Below are 17,500 nucleotides of genomic sequence, written 5' to 3'. Positions count from 1 at the left end.
GAAATGTAACAGAGAAAATCTTTGAAAATACTTCATGTTGCGTTTATATTTTTGTTCAGTGTATATAACGACCTGCCCGTATCACTATCGCTATGGGAATGCCCTTTGAACCCAAGGTGAGTTCAAAAGGTAAACACACAACTGTGATCTGGATTCATTTCCACTTGAATAGAGTACAGTACAACTCTGTACTTGTTGAACAGCCAGTGTGATGTCCTGCGTTGTTTTTGGACCTGATAAATGCATGATGTGGAGACTGATGGCTCTTCTTGGAACAATGACATTGATTACAAAGATTACAAAGTTACTGAATTCAATTCAGTACAACTATAACATAGTGCACGTGAACTACATGGATCAAAAGTGAAGACAACAGAGAGGGACAGCGTATGTAAAAACATTTATTGTTTGAGGACGTATTATAGTTGACATGGCTTTTTTTACCAGGCTTGGTGGTTAATATGAACAGTACAGCTTCCTACTTCCTCTTCTCTTCAGTCCAGACATGGAGCTTCATCATACAACAACAAAAAATCCCTCCGCATCAGGGGCTTTACATTTACTTGATACACACAGGAGTGTGTGTGTGTGTGTGTATGTGTGACGGTGTGGAATGTGTGTGTGTGTGTGTGTGACGGTGTGGAATGTGTGTGTGTGTGTGTGTGTGTGTGTGTGTGTGAGACGGTGTGGAATGTGTGTGTGTGTGTGTGTGTGACAGTGTGGAATGTGTGTGTGTGTGTGTGTGAGAGACGGTGTGGAATGTATGTGAGGGTAAACATTTTGAGATGGTCAACTATAACAATATACATGATTAAGATCAGAGTATGGGACAGAGCAGAGCACAGAGCCAGGTTACTATCGCCTGGGTTACACCCGATGGGCCCTGGTCAACAGGAAGTACACCATATAAGGAACAGGGAACCATTTGGGATTCAGACATTATAGTATAGCAGACAGCATCACTCCAAATAACCTTAGTCAACCAATCACATCGCTCTATCCCACCCACAGAATCAAGGCTGGCTGGCTGACTGTCTGGTTCACCAGATATGATTAAGAAATGAAACATGACCACAGTATTGGTCCAGACAAACCACATGATCACAACATGATGACTTCCTACACCAGATTAGTACATTAACACATAGGACCAGTTTCCTGGACACAGACAGCAGTTTTGGTCTAGGAGTAGGATTCATGTGTGTCCAGGAGGCCAGCCTGTAATTAAGCAATAAGGCCCGGGGGGGTGTGGTATATGGCCAATATACCACGGCTAAGGGTTGTTCTTAAGCACGACACAACGCGGAGTGCCTGGACACAGCCCTTAGCCGTGGTATATTGGCCATATATCACAAACCCCCGAGGTGCCTTATTGCTGTTATAAACTGGTTACCAACGTAATTAGAGCAGTGAAAATAAATGTTTTGTCATACCCGTGGTATACGGTCTAATATACCACAGCTGTCAGCCAATCAGCATTCAGGGCTTGAACCACCCAGTTTGTAATTCTCTATAAATGGTGAGTGTCAACATCAGGCTGTATATTGTCTGTTTTACAGTAGGCTAGTGTTCTCAGGAGAATCCAGCTGAGTTTAACACAGCATGCTTTCATCCATAATGAGTAGCATGCCAGGGCTAGGAGCCTGTTCCAGACCACTGTGTGGTGTGGAGCTCTCTCCTGCGTCTCTCTCAATGCCATGGCATTCCTTCACACAGACACTGCTCCACTGACGGCCATCTTTGCTTGTTCCATCACCGTTAGCAACAACAGCCCAGCAGAGAGAAGGAACACAGTGCACATCAAACGATGACGACATTGTACACGACACTGTGCACGTCAAATTAAAATAATAAGTGTAATGAACCCAGATGTTGTGTTCTGTCTAATCTGGCCTACTCTCTGACAGGATATGTGTCATCTAAAGAGAATATAGTGACATGGAGTTGTATCTCCTCACAAGTCCAGTACGTAATGTAAGCGCTGCATATTAGTCTTTGGCATGGTTCAGTATCGGAGAAGCCCATTGGTTGAGCTGACGTTCACGCCAGACCAATAACAGAGGACAGCAGAAGATCAGGTCAACGCTTCACCATCGTGGATTAAAAACCTCATCATATTTACTTGGTTAAATAACATCTACATACGTTTCCCAGCGACATTAAGAGGGAAATAAAATAAACCCATTAAATCTGAGTCTGAATCGATTAAAAAAACAAACTGTTGAGATTGAAAGAGAACCACCGTATTATTAATTGTAAGACTTGTTTAATTCTTTAAGACTTTAAATTCTTTACGACAGTATTAAGACATCTATAAACGTTCTTCAGGGCTTGAGACTTTTCCAGAAAGGCAGCTGTTCTCATACACTCCTCAGAGTTCACTACAGCTGCACCAACCCACCACATCCACCCCAGGAGGTTAACAGACAGCCCTACCAGGACAACCCACCACATCCACCCCAGGAGGTTAACAGACAGTCCTACCAGGACAACCCACCACATCCACCCCAGGAGGTTAACAGACAGGCCTACCAGGACAACCCACCACATCCACCCCAGGAGGTTAACAGACAGCCCTACCAGGACAACCCACCACATCCACCCCAGGAGGTTAACAGACAGTCCTACCAGGACAACCCACCACATCCACCCCAGGAGGTTAACAGACAGGCCTACCAGGACAACCCACCACATCCACCCCAGGAGGTTAACAGACAGCCCTACCAGGACAACCCACCACATCCACCCCAGGAGGTTAACAGACAGTCCTACCAGGACAACCCACCACATCCACCCCAGGAGGTTAACAGACAGGCCTACCAGGACAACCCACCACATCCACCCCAGGAGGTTAACAGACAGGCCTACCAGGCCAACCCAGGAGGTTAACAGACAGTCCTACCAGGTGAACCAGTCTGCTAGAGGTGACCAGTGGGTCCTGACTCTCTCTTCCCACTGTCTAGGAAGCACCGATCTACAGATCAGAACCAAGAGCTTTCAGAACCAAGAGATTGGAGGTCAGGGCCCTATACCACTGTAGGGGTTAGAGGTCAGAGGTTAGGATAGTATGTTTAAACCCATGGTTACTTGGTTAGGTTACAGTACTGTCCATGTTGCTATAAACACAGTAAAAAAAATAATAATAACAATAATCATTCAGAGAAAAGAAAAAAGCGCCTGAAATGAACTGAAAAAAACTCAACAATAAGATGTACAGCTGTAGTTCTAACAATAGTATAATAAACAATAATAATAATAACAACATGTATGTATAGATATGTAGGTACTAGAGGAGAGGGTTATTCCAGTTATTTATCTTCTTCTCAGATAGATGATGTTAGCTGAGTCTCAAATGGAACCCTATTCTCTATAGTACACGATCACAGCCCCTAGGGCTCTGGTCAAAAGTAGTACACTACGTAGGGAACAAGGGTGCCATTTGGGACTCAGTCCCTGTCTGGTTGAGGGCGCCTTGCTCCGGGTTTTGGCACAACGTCCACACGCACGCCACGGTGAGATGAGACCAGGGGATTGGCTGAAAATTTATTCCATACGGCGAGATGAGACGACGGGACAGGCTGGGAGACAGGACAGGCTCCGCCCCTTACTGGTCCCCTTCCACTCGCCTCTTGCGGACTGGAGAGAAGACAGGAAGAGGAAAGGAGACGAGGACAAGGAGGAATTGTACAGTGAGATAGAATCTTGACCAAAACACAGCAGACAACATGGTGATCAAACAATCCTAAAACAGTCCCGTGCTGGTCAGAAGAGACAGAAGATAGTCCAACCCTATGATTTTAAAGTGCATACAAGCCCACGTCAGAGAAAAACTAGCCTTATGCTAACGGAGAGTCAAACCAGCCTTATGCTAACGGAGAGTCAAACCACCCTTATGCTCTTTTCCTCAGCCAACAAGACGAGTAACGGACAGCTAAATCACTAGCCAACAAGACGAGTAACGAACAGCTAAATCACTAGCCAACAAGACAAGTAACGGACAGCTAAATCACTAGCCAACAAGACGGGTAACGGACAGCTAAATCACTAGTCAACAAGACGAGTAACGGACAGCTAAATAACTAGCCAACAAGACGAGTAACGAACAGCTAAATCACTAGCCAACAAGACGAGTAACGGACAGCTAAATCACTAGCCAACAAGACGAGTAACGAACAGCTAAATCACTAGCCAACAAGACAAGTAACGGACAGCTAAATCACTAGCCAACAAGACGGGTAACGGACAGCTAAATCACTAGCCAACAAGACGGGTAACGGACAGCTAAATCACTAGCCAACAAGACGAGTAACGGACAGCTAAATCACTAGCCAACAAGACAAGTAACGAACAGCAAAATCACTAGCCAACAAGACGAGTAACGGACAGCTAAATCACTAGCCAACAAGACGGGTAACGGACAGCTAAATCACTAGCCAACAAGAAGGGTAACGGACAGCTAAATCACTAGTCAACAAGACGAGTAACGGACAGCTAAATCACTAGTCAACAAGACGAGTAACGGACAGCTAAATCACTAGCCAACAAGACGAGTAACGGACAGCTAAATCACTAGCCAACAAGACGAGTAACGAACAGCTAAATCACTAGCCAACAAGACGAGTAACGGACAGCTAAATCACTAGCCAACAAGACGAGTAACGAACAGCTAAATCACTAGCCAACAAGACGAGTAACGGACAGCTAAATCACTAGCCAACAAGACGAGTAACGGACAGCTAAATCACTAGCCAACAAGACGATTAACGGACAGCTAAATCACTAGCCAACAAGACGAGTAACGGACAGCTAAATCACTAGCCAACAAGACGAGTAACGGACAGCTAAATCACTAGCCAACAAGACGAGTAACGGACAGCTAAATCACTAGCCAACAAGACGAGTAACGAACAGCTAAATCACTAGCCAACAAGACGAGTAACGGACAGCTAAATCACTAGCCAACAAGACGAGTAACGAACAGCTAAATCACTAGCCAACAAGACGAGTAACGGACAGCTAAATCACTAGCCGACAAGACGAGTAACGAACAGCTAAATCACTAGCCGACAAGACGAGTAACGGACAGCTAAATCACTAGCCGACAAGACGAGTAACGGACAGCTAAATCACTAGCCGACAAGACGAGAAACGAACAGCTAAATCACTAGCCGACAAGACGAGAAACTAACAGCTAAATCACTAGCCGACAAGACGAGTAACGGACAGCTAAATCACTAGCCAAAAAGACGAGTAACGGACAGCTAAATCACTAGCCAACAAGACGAGTAACGAACAGCTAAATCACTAGCCAACAAGACGAGTAACGGACAGCTAAATCACTAGCCAACAAGACGAGTAACGAACAGCTAAATCACTAGCCAACAAGACAAGTAACGGACAGCTAAATCACTAGCCAACAAGACGGGTAACGGACAGCTAAATCACTAGCCAACAAGACGAGTAACGGACAGCTAAATCACTAGCCAACAAGACAAGTAACGAACAGCTAAATCACTAGCCAACAAGACGAGTAACGGACAGCTAAATCACTAGCCAACAAGACGAGTAACGGACAGCTAAATCACTAGCCAACAAGAAGGGTAACGGACAGCTAAATCACTAGTCAACAAAACGAGTAACGGACAGCTAAATCACTAGTCAACAAGACGAGTAACGGACAGCTAAATCACTAGCCAACAAGACGAGTAACGGACAGCTAAATCACTAGCCAACAAGACGAGTAACGGACAGCTAAATCACTAGCCGACAAGACGAGTAACGGACAGCTAAATCACTAGCCGACAAGACGAGTAACGGACAGCTAAATCACTAGCCAACAAGACGAGTAACGGACAGCTAAATCACTAGCCAACAAGACGAAAAACGGACAGCTAAATCACTAGCAAACAAGACGAGTGACGGACAGCTAAATCACTAGCCAACAAGACGAGTGACGGACAGCTAAATCACTGGCCAACAAGACGAGTAACGGACAGCTAAATCACTAGCCGACAAGACGAGAAACGAACAGCTAAATCACTAGCCGACAAGACGAGAAACTAACAGCTAAATCACTAGCCGACAAGACGAGTAACGAACAGCTAAATCACTAGCCAAAAAGACGAGTAACGAACAGCTAAATCACTAGCCAACAAAACGAGTAACGAACAGCTAAATCACTTGCCAACAAGACGAGTAACGGACAGCTAAATCACTAGCCAACAAGACGAAAAACGGACAGCTAAATCACTAGCAAACAAGACGAGTGACGGACAGCTAAATCACTAGCCAACAAGACGAGTAACGGACAGCTAAATCACTGGCCAACAAGACGAGTAACGGACAGCTAAATCACTAGCCGACAAGACGAGAAACGAACAGCTAAATCACTAGCCGACAAGACGAGAAACTAACAGCTAAATCACTAGCCGACAAGACGAGTAACGAACAGCTAAATCACTAGCCAAAAAGACGAGTAACGAACAGCTAAATCACTAGCCAACAAAACGAGTAACGAACAGCTAAATCACTTGCCAACAAGACGAGTAACGAACAGCTAAATCACTAGCCAACAAGACGAGTAACGGACAGCTAAATCACTAGCCAACAAGACGAGTAACGAACAGCTAAATCACTAGCCAACAAGACGAGTAACGAACAGCTACATCACTAGCCAACAAGACGAGTAACGGACAGCTAAATCACTAACCAACAAGACGAGTAACGGACAGCTAAATCACTAGCCAACAAGAAGAGTAACGAACAGCTAAATCACTAGCCGACAAGACGAGTAACGGACAGCTAAATCACTAGCCGACAAGACGAGAAACGAACAGCTAAATCACTAGCCGACAAGACGAGAAACTAACAGCTAAATCACTAGCCGACAAGACGAGTAACGGACAGCTAAATCACTAGCCAAAAAGACGAGTAACGGACAGCTAAATCACTAGCCAACAAGACGAGTAACGAACAGCTAAATCACTAGCCAACAAGACGAGTAACGGACCGCTAAATCACTAGCCAACAAGACGAGTAACGGACCGCTAAATCACTAGCCAACAAGACGAGTAACGAACAGCTAAATCACTAGCCAACAAGACAAGTAACGGACAGCTAAATCACTAGCCAACAAGACGGGTAACGGACAGCTAAATCACTAGCCAACAAGACGAGTAACGGACAGCTAAATCACTAGCCAACAAGACAAGTAACGAACAGCTAAATCACTAGCCAACAAGACGAGTAACGGACAGCTAAATCACTAGCCAACAAGACGAGTAACGGACAGCTAAATCACTAGCCAACAAGAAGGGTAACGGACAGCTAAATCACTAGTCAACAAAACGAGTAACGGACAGCTAAATCACTAGTCAACAAGACGAGTAACGGACAGCTAAATCACTAGCCAACAAGACGAGTAACGGACAGCTAAATCACTAGCCAACAAGACGAGTAACGGACAGCTAAATCACTAGCCGACAAGACGAGTAACGGACAGCTAAATCACTAGCCGACAAGACGAGTAACGGACAGCTAAATCACTAGCCAACAAGACGAGTAACGGACAGCTAAATCACTAGCCAACAAGACGAAAAACGGACAGCTAAATCACTAGCAAACAAGACGAGTGACGGACAGCTAAATCACTAGCCAACAAGACGAGTAACGGACAGCTAAATCACTGGCCAACAAGACGAGTAACGGACAGCTAAATCACTAGCCGACAAGACGAGAAACGAACAGCTAAATCACTAGCCGACAAGACGAGTAACGAACAGCTAAATCACTAGCCAAAAAGACGAGTAACGAACAGCTAAATCACTAGCCAACAAGACGAGTAACGAACAGCTAAATCACTAGCCAACAAGACGAGTAACGGACAGCTAAATCACTAGCCAACAAGACGAGTAACGAACAGCTAAATCACTAGCCAACAAGACGAGTAACGAACAGCTAAATCACTAGCCAACAAGACGAGTAACGGACAGCTAAATCACTAGCCAACAAGACGAGTAACGGACAGCTAAATCACTAGCCAACAAGACGAGTAACGAACAGCTAAATCACTAGCCAACAAGACGAGTAACGGACAGCTAAATCACTAGCCAACAAGACGAGTAACGAACAGCTAAATCACTAGCCAACAAGACGAGTAACGGACAGCTAAATCACTAGCCAACAAGACGAGTAACGGACAGCTAAATCACTAGCCAACAAGACGAGTAACGGACAGCTAAATCACTAGCCAACAAGACGAGTAACGAACAGCTAAATCACTAGCCAACAAGACGAGTAACGGACAGCTAAATCACTAGCCAACAAGACGAGTAACGAACAGCTAAATCACTAGCCAACAAGACGAGTAACGGACAGCTAAATCACTAGCCAACAAGACGATTAACGAACAGCTAAATCACTAGCCGACAAGACGAGTAACGGACAGCTAAATCACTAGCCGACAAGACGAGTAACGGACAGCTAAATCACTAGCCGACAAGACGAGTAACGGACAGCTAAATCACTAGCCGACAAGACGAGTAACGGACAGCTAAATCACTAGCCAACAAGACGAAAAACGGACAGCTAAATCACTAGCAAACAAGACGAGTAACGGACAGCTAAATCACTAGCCAACAAGACGAGTAACGGACAGCTAAATCACTGGCCAACAAGACGAGTAACGGACAGCTAAATCACTAGCCGACAAGACGAGAAACGAACAGCTAAATCACTAGCCGACAAGACGAGAAACTAACAGCTAAATCACTAGCCGACAAGACGAGTAACGGACAGCTAAATCACTAGCCAAAAAGACGAGTAACGGACAGCTAAATCACTAGCCAACAAGACGAGTAACGAACAGCTAAATCACTAGCCAACAAGACGAGTAACGGACAGCTAAATCACTAGCCAACAAGACGAGTAACGAACAGCTAAATCACTAGCCAACAAGACGAGTAACGGACAGCTAAATCACTAGCCAACAAGACGGGTAACGGACAGCTAAATCACTAGCCAACAAGACGAGTAACGGACAGCTAAATCACTAGCCAACAAGACAAGTAACGAACAGCTAAATCACTAGCCAACAAGACGAGTAACGGACAGCTAAATCACTAGCCAACAAGACGAGTAACGGACAGCTAAATCACTAGCCAACAAGAAGGGTAACGGACAGCTAAATCACTAGTCAACAAAACGAGTAACGGACAGCTAAATCACTAGTCAACAAGACGAGTAACGGACAGCTAAATCACTAGCCAACAAGACGAGTAACGGACAGCTAAATCACTAGCCAACAAGACGAGTAACGGACAGCTAAATCACTAGCCGACAAGACGAGTAACGGACAGCTAAATCACTAGCCGACAAGACGAGTAACGGACAGCTAAATCACTAGCCAACAAGACGAGTAACGGACAGCTAAATCACTAGCCAACAAGACGAAAAACGGACAGCTAAATCACTAGCAAACAAGACGAGTGACGGACAGCTAAATCACTAGCCAACAAGACGAGTAACGGACAGCTAAATCACTGGCCAACAAGACGAGTAACGGACAGCTAAATCACTAGCCGACAAGACGAGAAACTAACAGCTAAATCACTAGCCGACAAGACGAGTAACGAACAGCTAAATCACTAGCCAAAAAGAACAGTAACGAACAGCTAAATCACTAGCCAACAAAACGAGTAACGAACAGCTAAATCACTTGCCAACAAGACGAGTAAAGGACAGCTAAATCACTAGCCAACAAGACGAAAAACGGACAGCTAAATCACTAGCAAACAAGACGAGTGACGGACAGCTAAATCACTAGCCAACAAGACGAGTAACGGACAGCTAAATCACTGGCCAACAAGACGAGTAACGGACAGCTAAATCACTAGCCGACAAGACGAGAAACGAACAGCTAAATCACTAGCCGACAAGACGAGAAACTAACAGCTAAATCACTAGCCGACAAGACGAGTAACGAACAGCTAAATCACTAGCCAAAAAGACGAGTAACGAACAGCTAAATCACTAGCCAACAAAACGAGTAACGAACAGCTAAATCACTTGCCAACAAGACGAGTAACGAACAGCTAAATCACTAGCCAACAAGACGAGTAACGGACAGCTAAATCACTAGCCAACAAGACGAGTAACGAACAGCTAAATCACTAGCCAACAAGACGAGTAACGAACAGCTACATCACTAGCCAACAAGACGAGTAACGGACAGCTAAATCACTAACCAACAAGACGAGTAACGGACAGCTAAATCACTAGCCAACAAGAAGAGTAACGAACAGCTAAATCACTAGCCGACAAGACGAGTAACGGACAGCTAAATCACTAGCCGACAAGACGAGAAACGAACAGCTAAATCACTAGCCGACAAGACGAGAAACTAACAGCTAAATCACTAGCCGACAAGACGAGTAACGGACAGCTAAATCACTAGCCAAAAAGACGAGTAACGGACAGCTAAATCACTAGCCAACAAGACGAGTAACGAACAGCTAAATCACTAGCCAACAAGACGAGTAACGGACAGCTAAATCACTAGCCAACAAGACGAGTAACGAACAGCTAAATCACTAGCCAACAAGACAAGTAACGGACAGCTAAATCACTAGCCAACAAGACGGGTAACGGACAGCTAAATCACTAGCCAACAAGACGAGTAACGGACAGCTAAATCACTAGCCAACAAGACGAGTAACGGACAGCTAAATCACTAGCCGACAAGACGAGTAACGGACAGCTAAATCACTAGCCGACAAGACGAGTAACGGACAGCTAAATCACTAGCCAACAAGACGAGTAACGGACAGCTAAATCACTAGCCAACAAGACGAAAAACGGACAGCTAAATCACTAGCAAACAAGACGAGTGACGGACAGCTAAATCACTAGCCAACAAGACGAGTAACGGACAGCTAAATCACTGGCCAACAAGACGAGTAACGGACAGCTAAATCACTAGCCGACAAGACGAGAAACGAACAGCTAAATCACTAGCCGACAAGACGAGAAACTAACAGCTAAATCACTAGCCGACAAGACGAGTAACGAACAGCTAAATCACTAGCCAAAAAGACGAGTAACGAACAGCTAAATCACTAGCCAACAAAACGAGTAACGAACAGCTAAATCACTTGCCAACAAGACGAGTAACGAACAGCTAAATCACTAGCCAACAAGACGAGTAACGGACAGCTAAATCACTAGCCAACAAGACGAGTAACGAACAGCTAAATCACTAGCCAACAAGACGAGTAACGAACAGCTACATCACTAGCCAACAAGACGAGTAACGGACAGCTAAATCACTAACCAACAAGACGAGTAACGGACAGCTAAATCACTAGCCAACAAGAAGAGTAACGAACAGCTAAATCACTAGCCAACAAGACGAGTAACGGACAGCTAAATCACTAGCCAACAAGACGAGTAACGAACAGCTAAATCACTAGCCAACAAGACGAGTAACGGACAGCTAAATCACTAGCCAACAAGACGAGTAACGGACAGCTAAATCACTAGCCAACAAGACGAGTAACGAACAGCTAAATCACTAGCCAACAAGACGAGTAACGGACAGCTAAATCACTAGCCAACAAGACGAGTAACGAACAGCTAAATCACTAGCCAACAAGACGAGTAACGGACAGCTAAATCACTAGCCAACAAGACGAGTAACGAACAGCTAAATCACTAGCCAACAAGACGAGTAACGGACAGCTAAATCACTAGCCGACAAGACGATTAACGACAAGCTAAATCACTAGCCGACAAGACGAGTAACGGACAGCTAAATCACTAGCCGACAAGACGAGTAACGGACAGCTAAATCACTAGCCGACAAGACGAGTAACGGACAGCTAAATCACTAGCCAACAAGACGAGTAACGGACAGCTAAATCACTAGCCAACAAGACGAAAAACGGACAGCTAAATCACTAGCAAACAAGACGAGTAAAGGACAGCTAAATCACTAGCCAACAAGACGAGTAACGGACAGCTAAATCACTAGCCAACAAGACGAAAAACGGACAGCTAAATCACTAGCAAACAAGACGAGTAAAGGACAGCTAAATCACTAGCCAACAAGACGAGTAACGGACAGCTAAATCACTGGCCAACAAGACGAGTAACGGACAGCTAAATCACTAGCCGACAAGACGAGAAACGAACAGCTAAATCACTAGCCGACAAGACGAGAAACTAACAGCTAAATCACTAGCCAACAAGACGAGTAACGAACAGCTAAATCACTAGCCAAAAAGACGAGTAACGAACAGCTAAATCACTAGCCAACAAAACGAGTAACGAACAGCTAAATCACTTGCCAACAAGACGAGTAACGAACAGCTAAATCACTAGCCAACAAGACGAGTAACGGACAGCTAAATCACTAGCCAACAAGACGAGTAACGGACAGCTAAATCACTAGCCAACAAGACGAGTAACGGACAGCTAAATCACTAGCCAACAAGACGAGTAACGAACAGCTACATCACTAGCCAACAAGACGAGTAACGGACAGCTAAATCACTAACCAACAAGACGAGTAACGGACAGCTAAATCACTAGCCAACAAGACGAGTAACGAACAGCTAAATCACTAGCCAACAAGACGAGTAACGGACAGCTAAATCACTAGCCAACAAGACGAGTAACGGACAGCTAAATCACTAGCCAACAAGACGAGTAACGGACAGCTAAATCACTAGCCAACAAGACGATTAACGGACAGCTAAATCACTAGCCAACAAGACGAGTAACGGACAGCTAAATCACTAGCCAACAAGACGAGTAACGGACAGCTAAATCACTAGCCAACAAGACGAGTAACGGACAGCTAAATCACTAGCCAACAAGACGAGTAACGAACAGCTAAATCACTAGCCAACAAGACGAGTAACGGACAGCTAAATCACTAGCCAACAAGACGAGTAACGAACAGCTAAATCACTAGCCAACAAGACGAGTAACGGACAGCTAAATCACTAGCCAACAAGACGAGTAACGAACAGCTAAATCACTAGCCAACAAGACGAGTAACGAACAGCTAAATCACTAGCCAACAAGACGAGTAACGGACAGCTAAATCACTAGCCAACAAGACGAGTAACGAACAGCTAAATCACTAGCCAACAAGACGAGTAACGGACAGCTAAATCACTAGCCTACAAGACGATTAACGAACAGCTAAATCACTAGCCAACAAGACGAGTAACGGACAGCTAAATCACTAGCCGACAAGACGAGTAACGGACAGCTAAATCACTAGCCGACAAGACGAGTAACGGACAGCTAAATCACTAGCCGACAAGACGAGTAACGGACAGCTAAATCACTAGCCAACAAGACGAAAAACGGACAGCTAAATCACTAGCAAACAAGACGAGTAACGGACAGCTAAATCACTAGCCAACAAGACGAGTAACGGACAGCTAAATCACTGGCCAACAAGACGAGTAACGGACAGCTAAATCACTAGCCGACAAGACGAGAAACGAACAGCTAAATCACTAGCCGACAAGACGAGAAACTAACAGCTAAATCACTAGCCGACAAGACGAGTAACGAACAGCTAAATCACTAGCCAAAAAGACGAGTAACGAACAGCTAAATCACTAGCCAACAAAACGAGTAACGAACAGCTAAATCACTTGCCAACAAGACGAGTAACGAACAGCTAAATCACTAGCCAACAAGACGAGTAACGGACAGCTAAATCACTAGCCAACAAGACGAGTAACGGACAGCTAAATCACTAGCCAACAAGACGAGTAACGGACAGCTAAATCACTAGCCAACAAGACGAGTAACGAACAGCTACATCACTAGCCAACAAGACGAGTAACGGACAGCTAAATCACTAACCAACAAGACGAGTAACGGACAGCTAAATCACTAGCCAACAAGACGAGTAACGAACAGCTAAATCACTAGCCAACAAGACGAGTAACGGACAGCTAAATCACTAGCCAACAAGACGAGTAACGAACAGCTAAATCACTAGCCAACAAGACGAGTAACGGACAGCTAAATCACTAGCCAACAAGACGAGTAACGAACAGCTAAATCACTAGCCAACAAGACGAGTAACGGACAGCTAAATCACTAGCCAACAAGACGATTAACGAACAGCTAAATCACTAGCCAACAAGACGAGTAACGGACAGCTAAATCACTAGCCGACAAGACGAGTAACGGACAGCTAAATCACTAGCCGACAAGACGAGTAACGGACAGCTAAATCACTAGCCAACAAGACGAGTAACGGACAGCTAAATCACTAGCCAACAAGACGAAAAACGGACAGCTAAATCACTAGCAAACAAGACGAGTAACGGACAGCTAAATCACTAGCCAACAAGACGAGTAACGGACAGCTAAATCACTGGCCAACAAGACGAGTAACGGACAGCTAAATCACTAGCCGACAAGACGAGAAACGAACAGCTAAATCACTAGCCGACAAGACGAGAAACTAACAGCTAAATCACTAGCCGACAAGACGAGTAACGAACAGCTAAATCACTAGCCAAAAAGACGAGTAACGAACAGCTAAATCACTAGCCAACAAAACGAGTAACGAACAGCTAAATCACTTGCCAACAAGACGAGTAACGAACAGCTAAATCACTAGCCAACAAGACGAGTAACGGACAGCTAAATCACTAGCCAACAAGACGAGTAACGGACAGCTAAATCACTAGCCAACAAGACGAGTAACGAACAGCTAAATCACTAGCCAACAAGACGAGTAACGAACAGCTACATCACTAGCCAACAAGACGAGTAACGGACAGCTAAATCACTAACCAACAAGACGAGTAACGGACAGCTAAATCACTAGCCAACAAGACGAGTAACGAACAGCTAAATCACTAGCCAACAAGACGAGTAACGGACAGCTAAATCACTAGCCAACAAGACGAGTAACGAACAGCTAAATCACTAGCCAACAAGACGAGTAACGGACAGCTAAATCACTAGCCAACAAGACGAGTAACGGACAGCTAAATCACTAGCCAACAAGACGATTAACGGACAGCTAAATCACTAGCCAACAAGACGAGTAACGGACAGCTAAATCACTAGCCAACAAGACGAGTAACGAACAGCTAAATCACTAGCCAACAAGACGAGTAACGGACAGCTAAATCACTAGCCAACAAGACGAGTAACGAACAGCTAAATCACTAGCCAACAAGACGAGTAACGGACAGCTAAATCACTAGCCAACAAGACGAGTAACGAACAGCTAAATCACTAGCCAACAAGACGAGTAACGGACAGCTAAATCACTAGCCAACAAGACGAGTAACGGACAGCTAAATCACTAGCCAACAAGACGAAAAACGGACAGCTAAATCACTAGCCAACAAGACGAGTAACGGACAGCTAAATCACTAGCCAACAAGACGAGTAACGGACAGCTAAATCACTGGCCAACAAGACGAGTAACGGACAGCTAAATCACTAGCCGACAAGACGAGAAACGAAAGCTAAATCACTAGCCGACAAGACGAGAAACGAACAGCTAAATCACTAGCCAACAAGACGAGTAACGAACAGCTAAATCACTAGCCAAAAAGACGAGTAACGAACAGCTAAATCACTAGCCAACAAAACGAGTAAATAACAGCTAAATCACTTGCCAACAAGATGAGTAACAAACAGCTAAATCACTAGCCAACAAGACGAGTAACGGACAGCTAAATCACTAGCCAACAAGACGATTAACGAACAGCTAAATCACTAGCCAACAAGACGAGTAACGGACAGCTAAATCACTAGCCAACAAGACGATTAACGAACAGCTAAATCACTATCACGTGTTGAGGATTATCAACAACTACCACATGTTGCTAATATGACCAGGATTATCAACAACTATCACGGGTCGCTAATATGACTAGGATTATCAACAACTACCACGGGTCGCTAATATGACTAGGATTATCAACAACTATCACGGGTTGCTAATATGACTAGGATTATCAACGACTATCACGGGTTGCTAATATGACTAGGATTATCAACAACTATCACGGGTCGCTAATATGACTAGGATTATCAACAACTATCACGGGTCGCTAATATGACTAGGATTATCAACAACTATCACGGGTCGCTAATATGACTAGGATTATCAACAACTACCACGGGTCGCTAATATGACTAGGATTATCAACAACTACCACATGTTGCTAATATGACCAGGATTATCAACAACTATCACGGGTTGCTAATATGACTAGGATTATCAACAACTATCACGGGTCGCTAATATGACTAGGATTATCAACAACTATCACGGGTCGCTAATATGACTAGGATTGTGCCTTTGGCTACTGGACAACGAAAGAAAGTTATACAAATGTTTAAAAATCCTCCACAGATATGGTCTGATTTTGGCTAGGCTACTTTGAAGCAAGATATGACACGCCTCATAATATGCAGTAAAACATTCAGGTTGCAGTATATGTTTTCAAACACATGCCAATTTCATTCCATCAAATTAACCTGTGTGTGTGTGTGTGTGTGTGTGTGTGTGTGTGTGTGTGTGTGTGTGTGTGTGTGTGTGTGTGTGTGTGTGTGTGTGTGTGTGTGTGTGTGTGTGTGTGTGTGTGTGTGTGTGTGTTCTTACTCAGGTCATTGTTCTTGGTGATAGTAGCAGCAGCTCTAGCCCGTGGGCCTTGCTGACAGAAGTGGTGTGTGTGTGTGTGTGTGTGTGTGTGTATGTTCTTACTCAGGTCATTGTTCTTGGTGATAGCAGCAGCAGCTCTAGCCCGTGGGCCTTGCTGACAGAAGTGGTAGCCAAACTTCACTATGCTGTTGTTGTCCTCCAGCATCTTAGCCATCTCCATCTCTACTGAAGTCCCCAGCTGCTGCCTCTGTAGAGACACACACACAACCGTCAAGAACCACACACACGTCAAGAACCACACACACTCCGCTTGGTCTGACTCCTGGAGAAGTCAACAGCCAACAGTTTAAAATAATCTCTACAATGTATCAGTGTTTTAGTGCAGGGTTGTAAAATAATCTCTACAATGTATCAGTGTTGTAAAATAATCTCTACAATGTATCAGTGTTGTAAAATAATCTCTACAATGTATCAGGGTTGTAAAATAATCTCTACAATGTATCAGGGTTGTAAAATAATCTCTACAATGTATCAGGGTTGTAAAATAATCTCTACAATGTATCAGGGTTGTAAAATAATCTCTACAATGTATCAGGGTTGTAAAATAATCTCTACAATGTATCAGGGTTGTAAAATAATCTCTACAATGTATCAGTGTTGTAAAATAATCTCTACAATGTATCAGGGTTGTAAAATAATCTCTACAATGTATCAGGGTTGTAAAATAATCTCTACAATGTATCAGGGTTGTAAAATAATCTCTACAATGTATCAGGGTTGTAAAATAATCTCTACAATGTATCAGGGTTGTAAAATAATCTCTACAATGTATCAGGGTTG

General features: G+C 44.2%; 1 protein-coding gene across 1 annotated transcript in view; it reads right to left on the bottom strand.

Moving 5' to 3' along the window:
• Positions 1-388: 388 nt before the first annotated feature.
• Positions 389-17,500, bottom strand: part of LOC129834900 (tropomodulin-3-like) — a 49,117-nt gene continuing 32,005 nt past the window's right edge. The window contains exons 8-9 of the mRNA XM_055900268.1: positions 16,763-16,907; positions 389-3,636 (exon numbers count right to left, since the gene is read on the bottom strand). Of these exons, the coding sequence (XP_055756243.1) occupies positions 3,605-3,636; positions 16,763-16,907 (177 nt within the window). The 3' untranslated portion in view covers positions 389-3,604. The remainder of the gene's footprint in view (positions 3,637-16,762; positions 16,908-17,500) is intronic.

This window comes from Salvelinus fontinalis, chromosome 35 (genome assembly GCF_029448725.1).
Source record: "Salvelinus fontinalis isolate EN_2023a chromosome 35, ASM2944872v1, whole genome shotgun sequence".
NCBI classification, from domain to species: domain Eukaryota; kingdom Metazoa; phylum Chordata; class Actinopteri; order Salmoniformes; family Salmonidae; genus Salvelinus; species Salvelinus fontinalis.
This window is presented reverse-complemented; position numbering and strand designations above follow the sequence as displayed.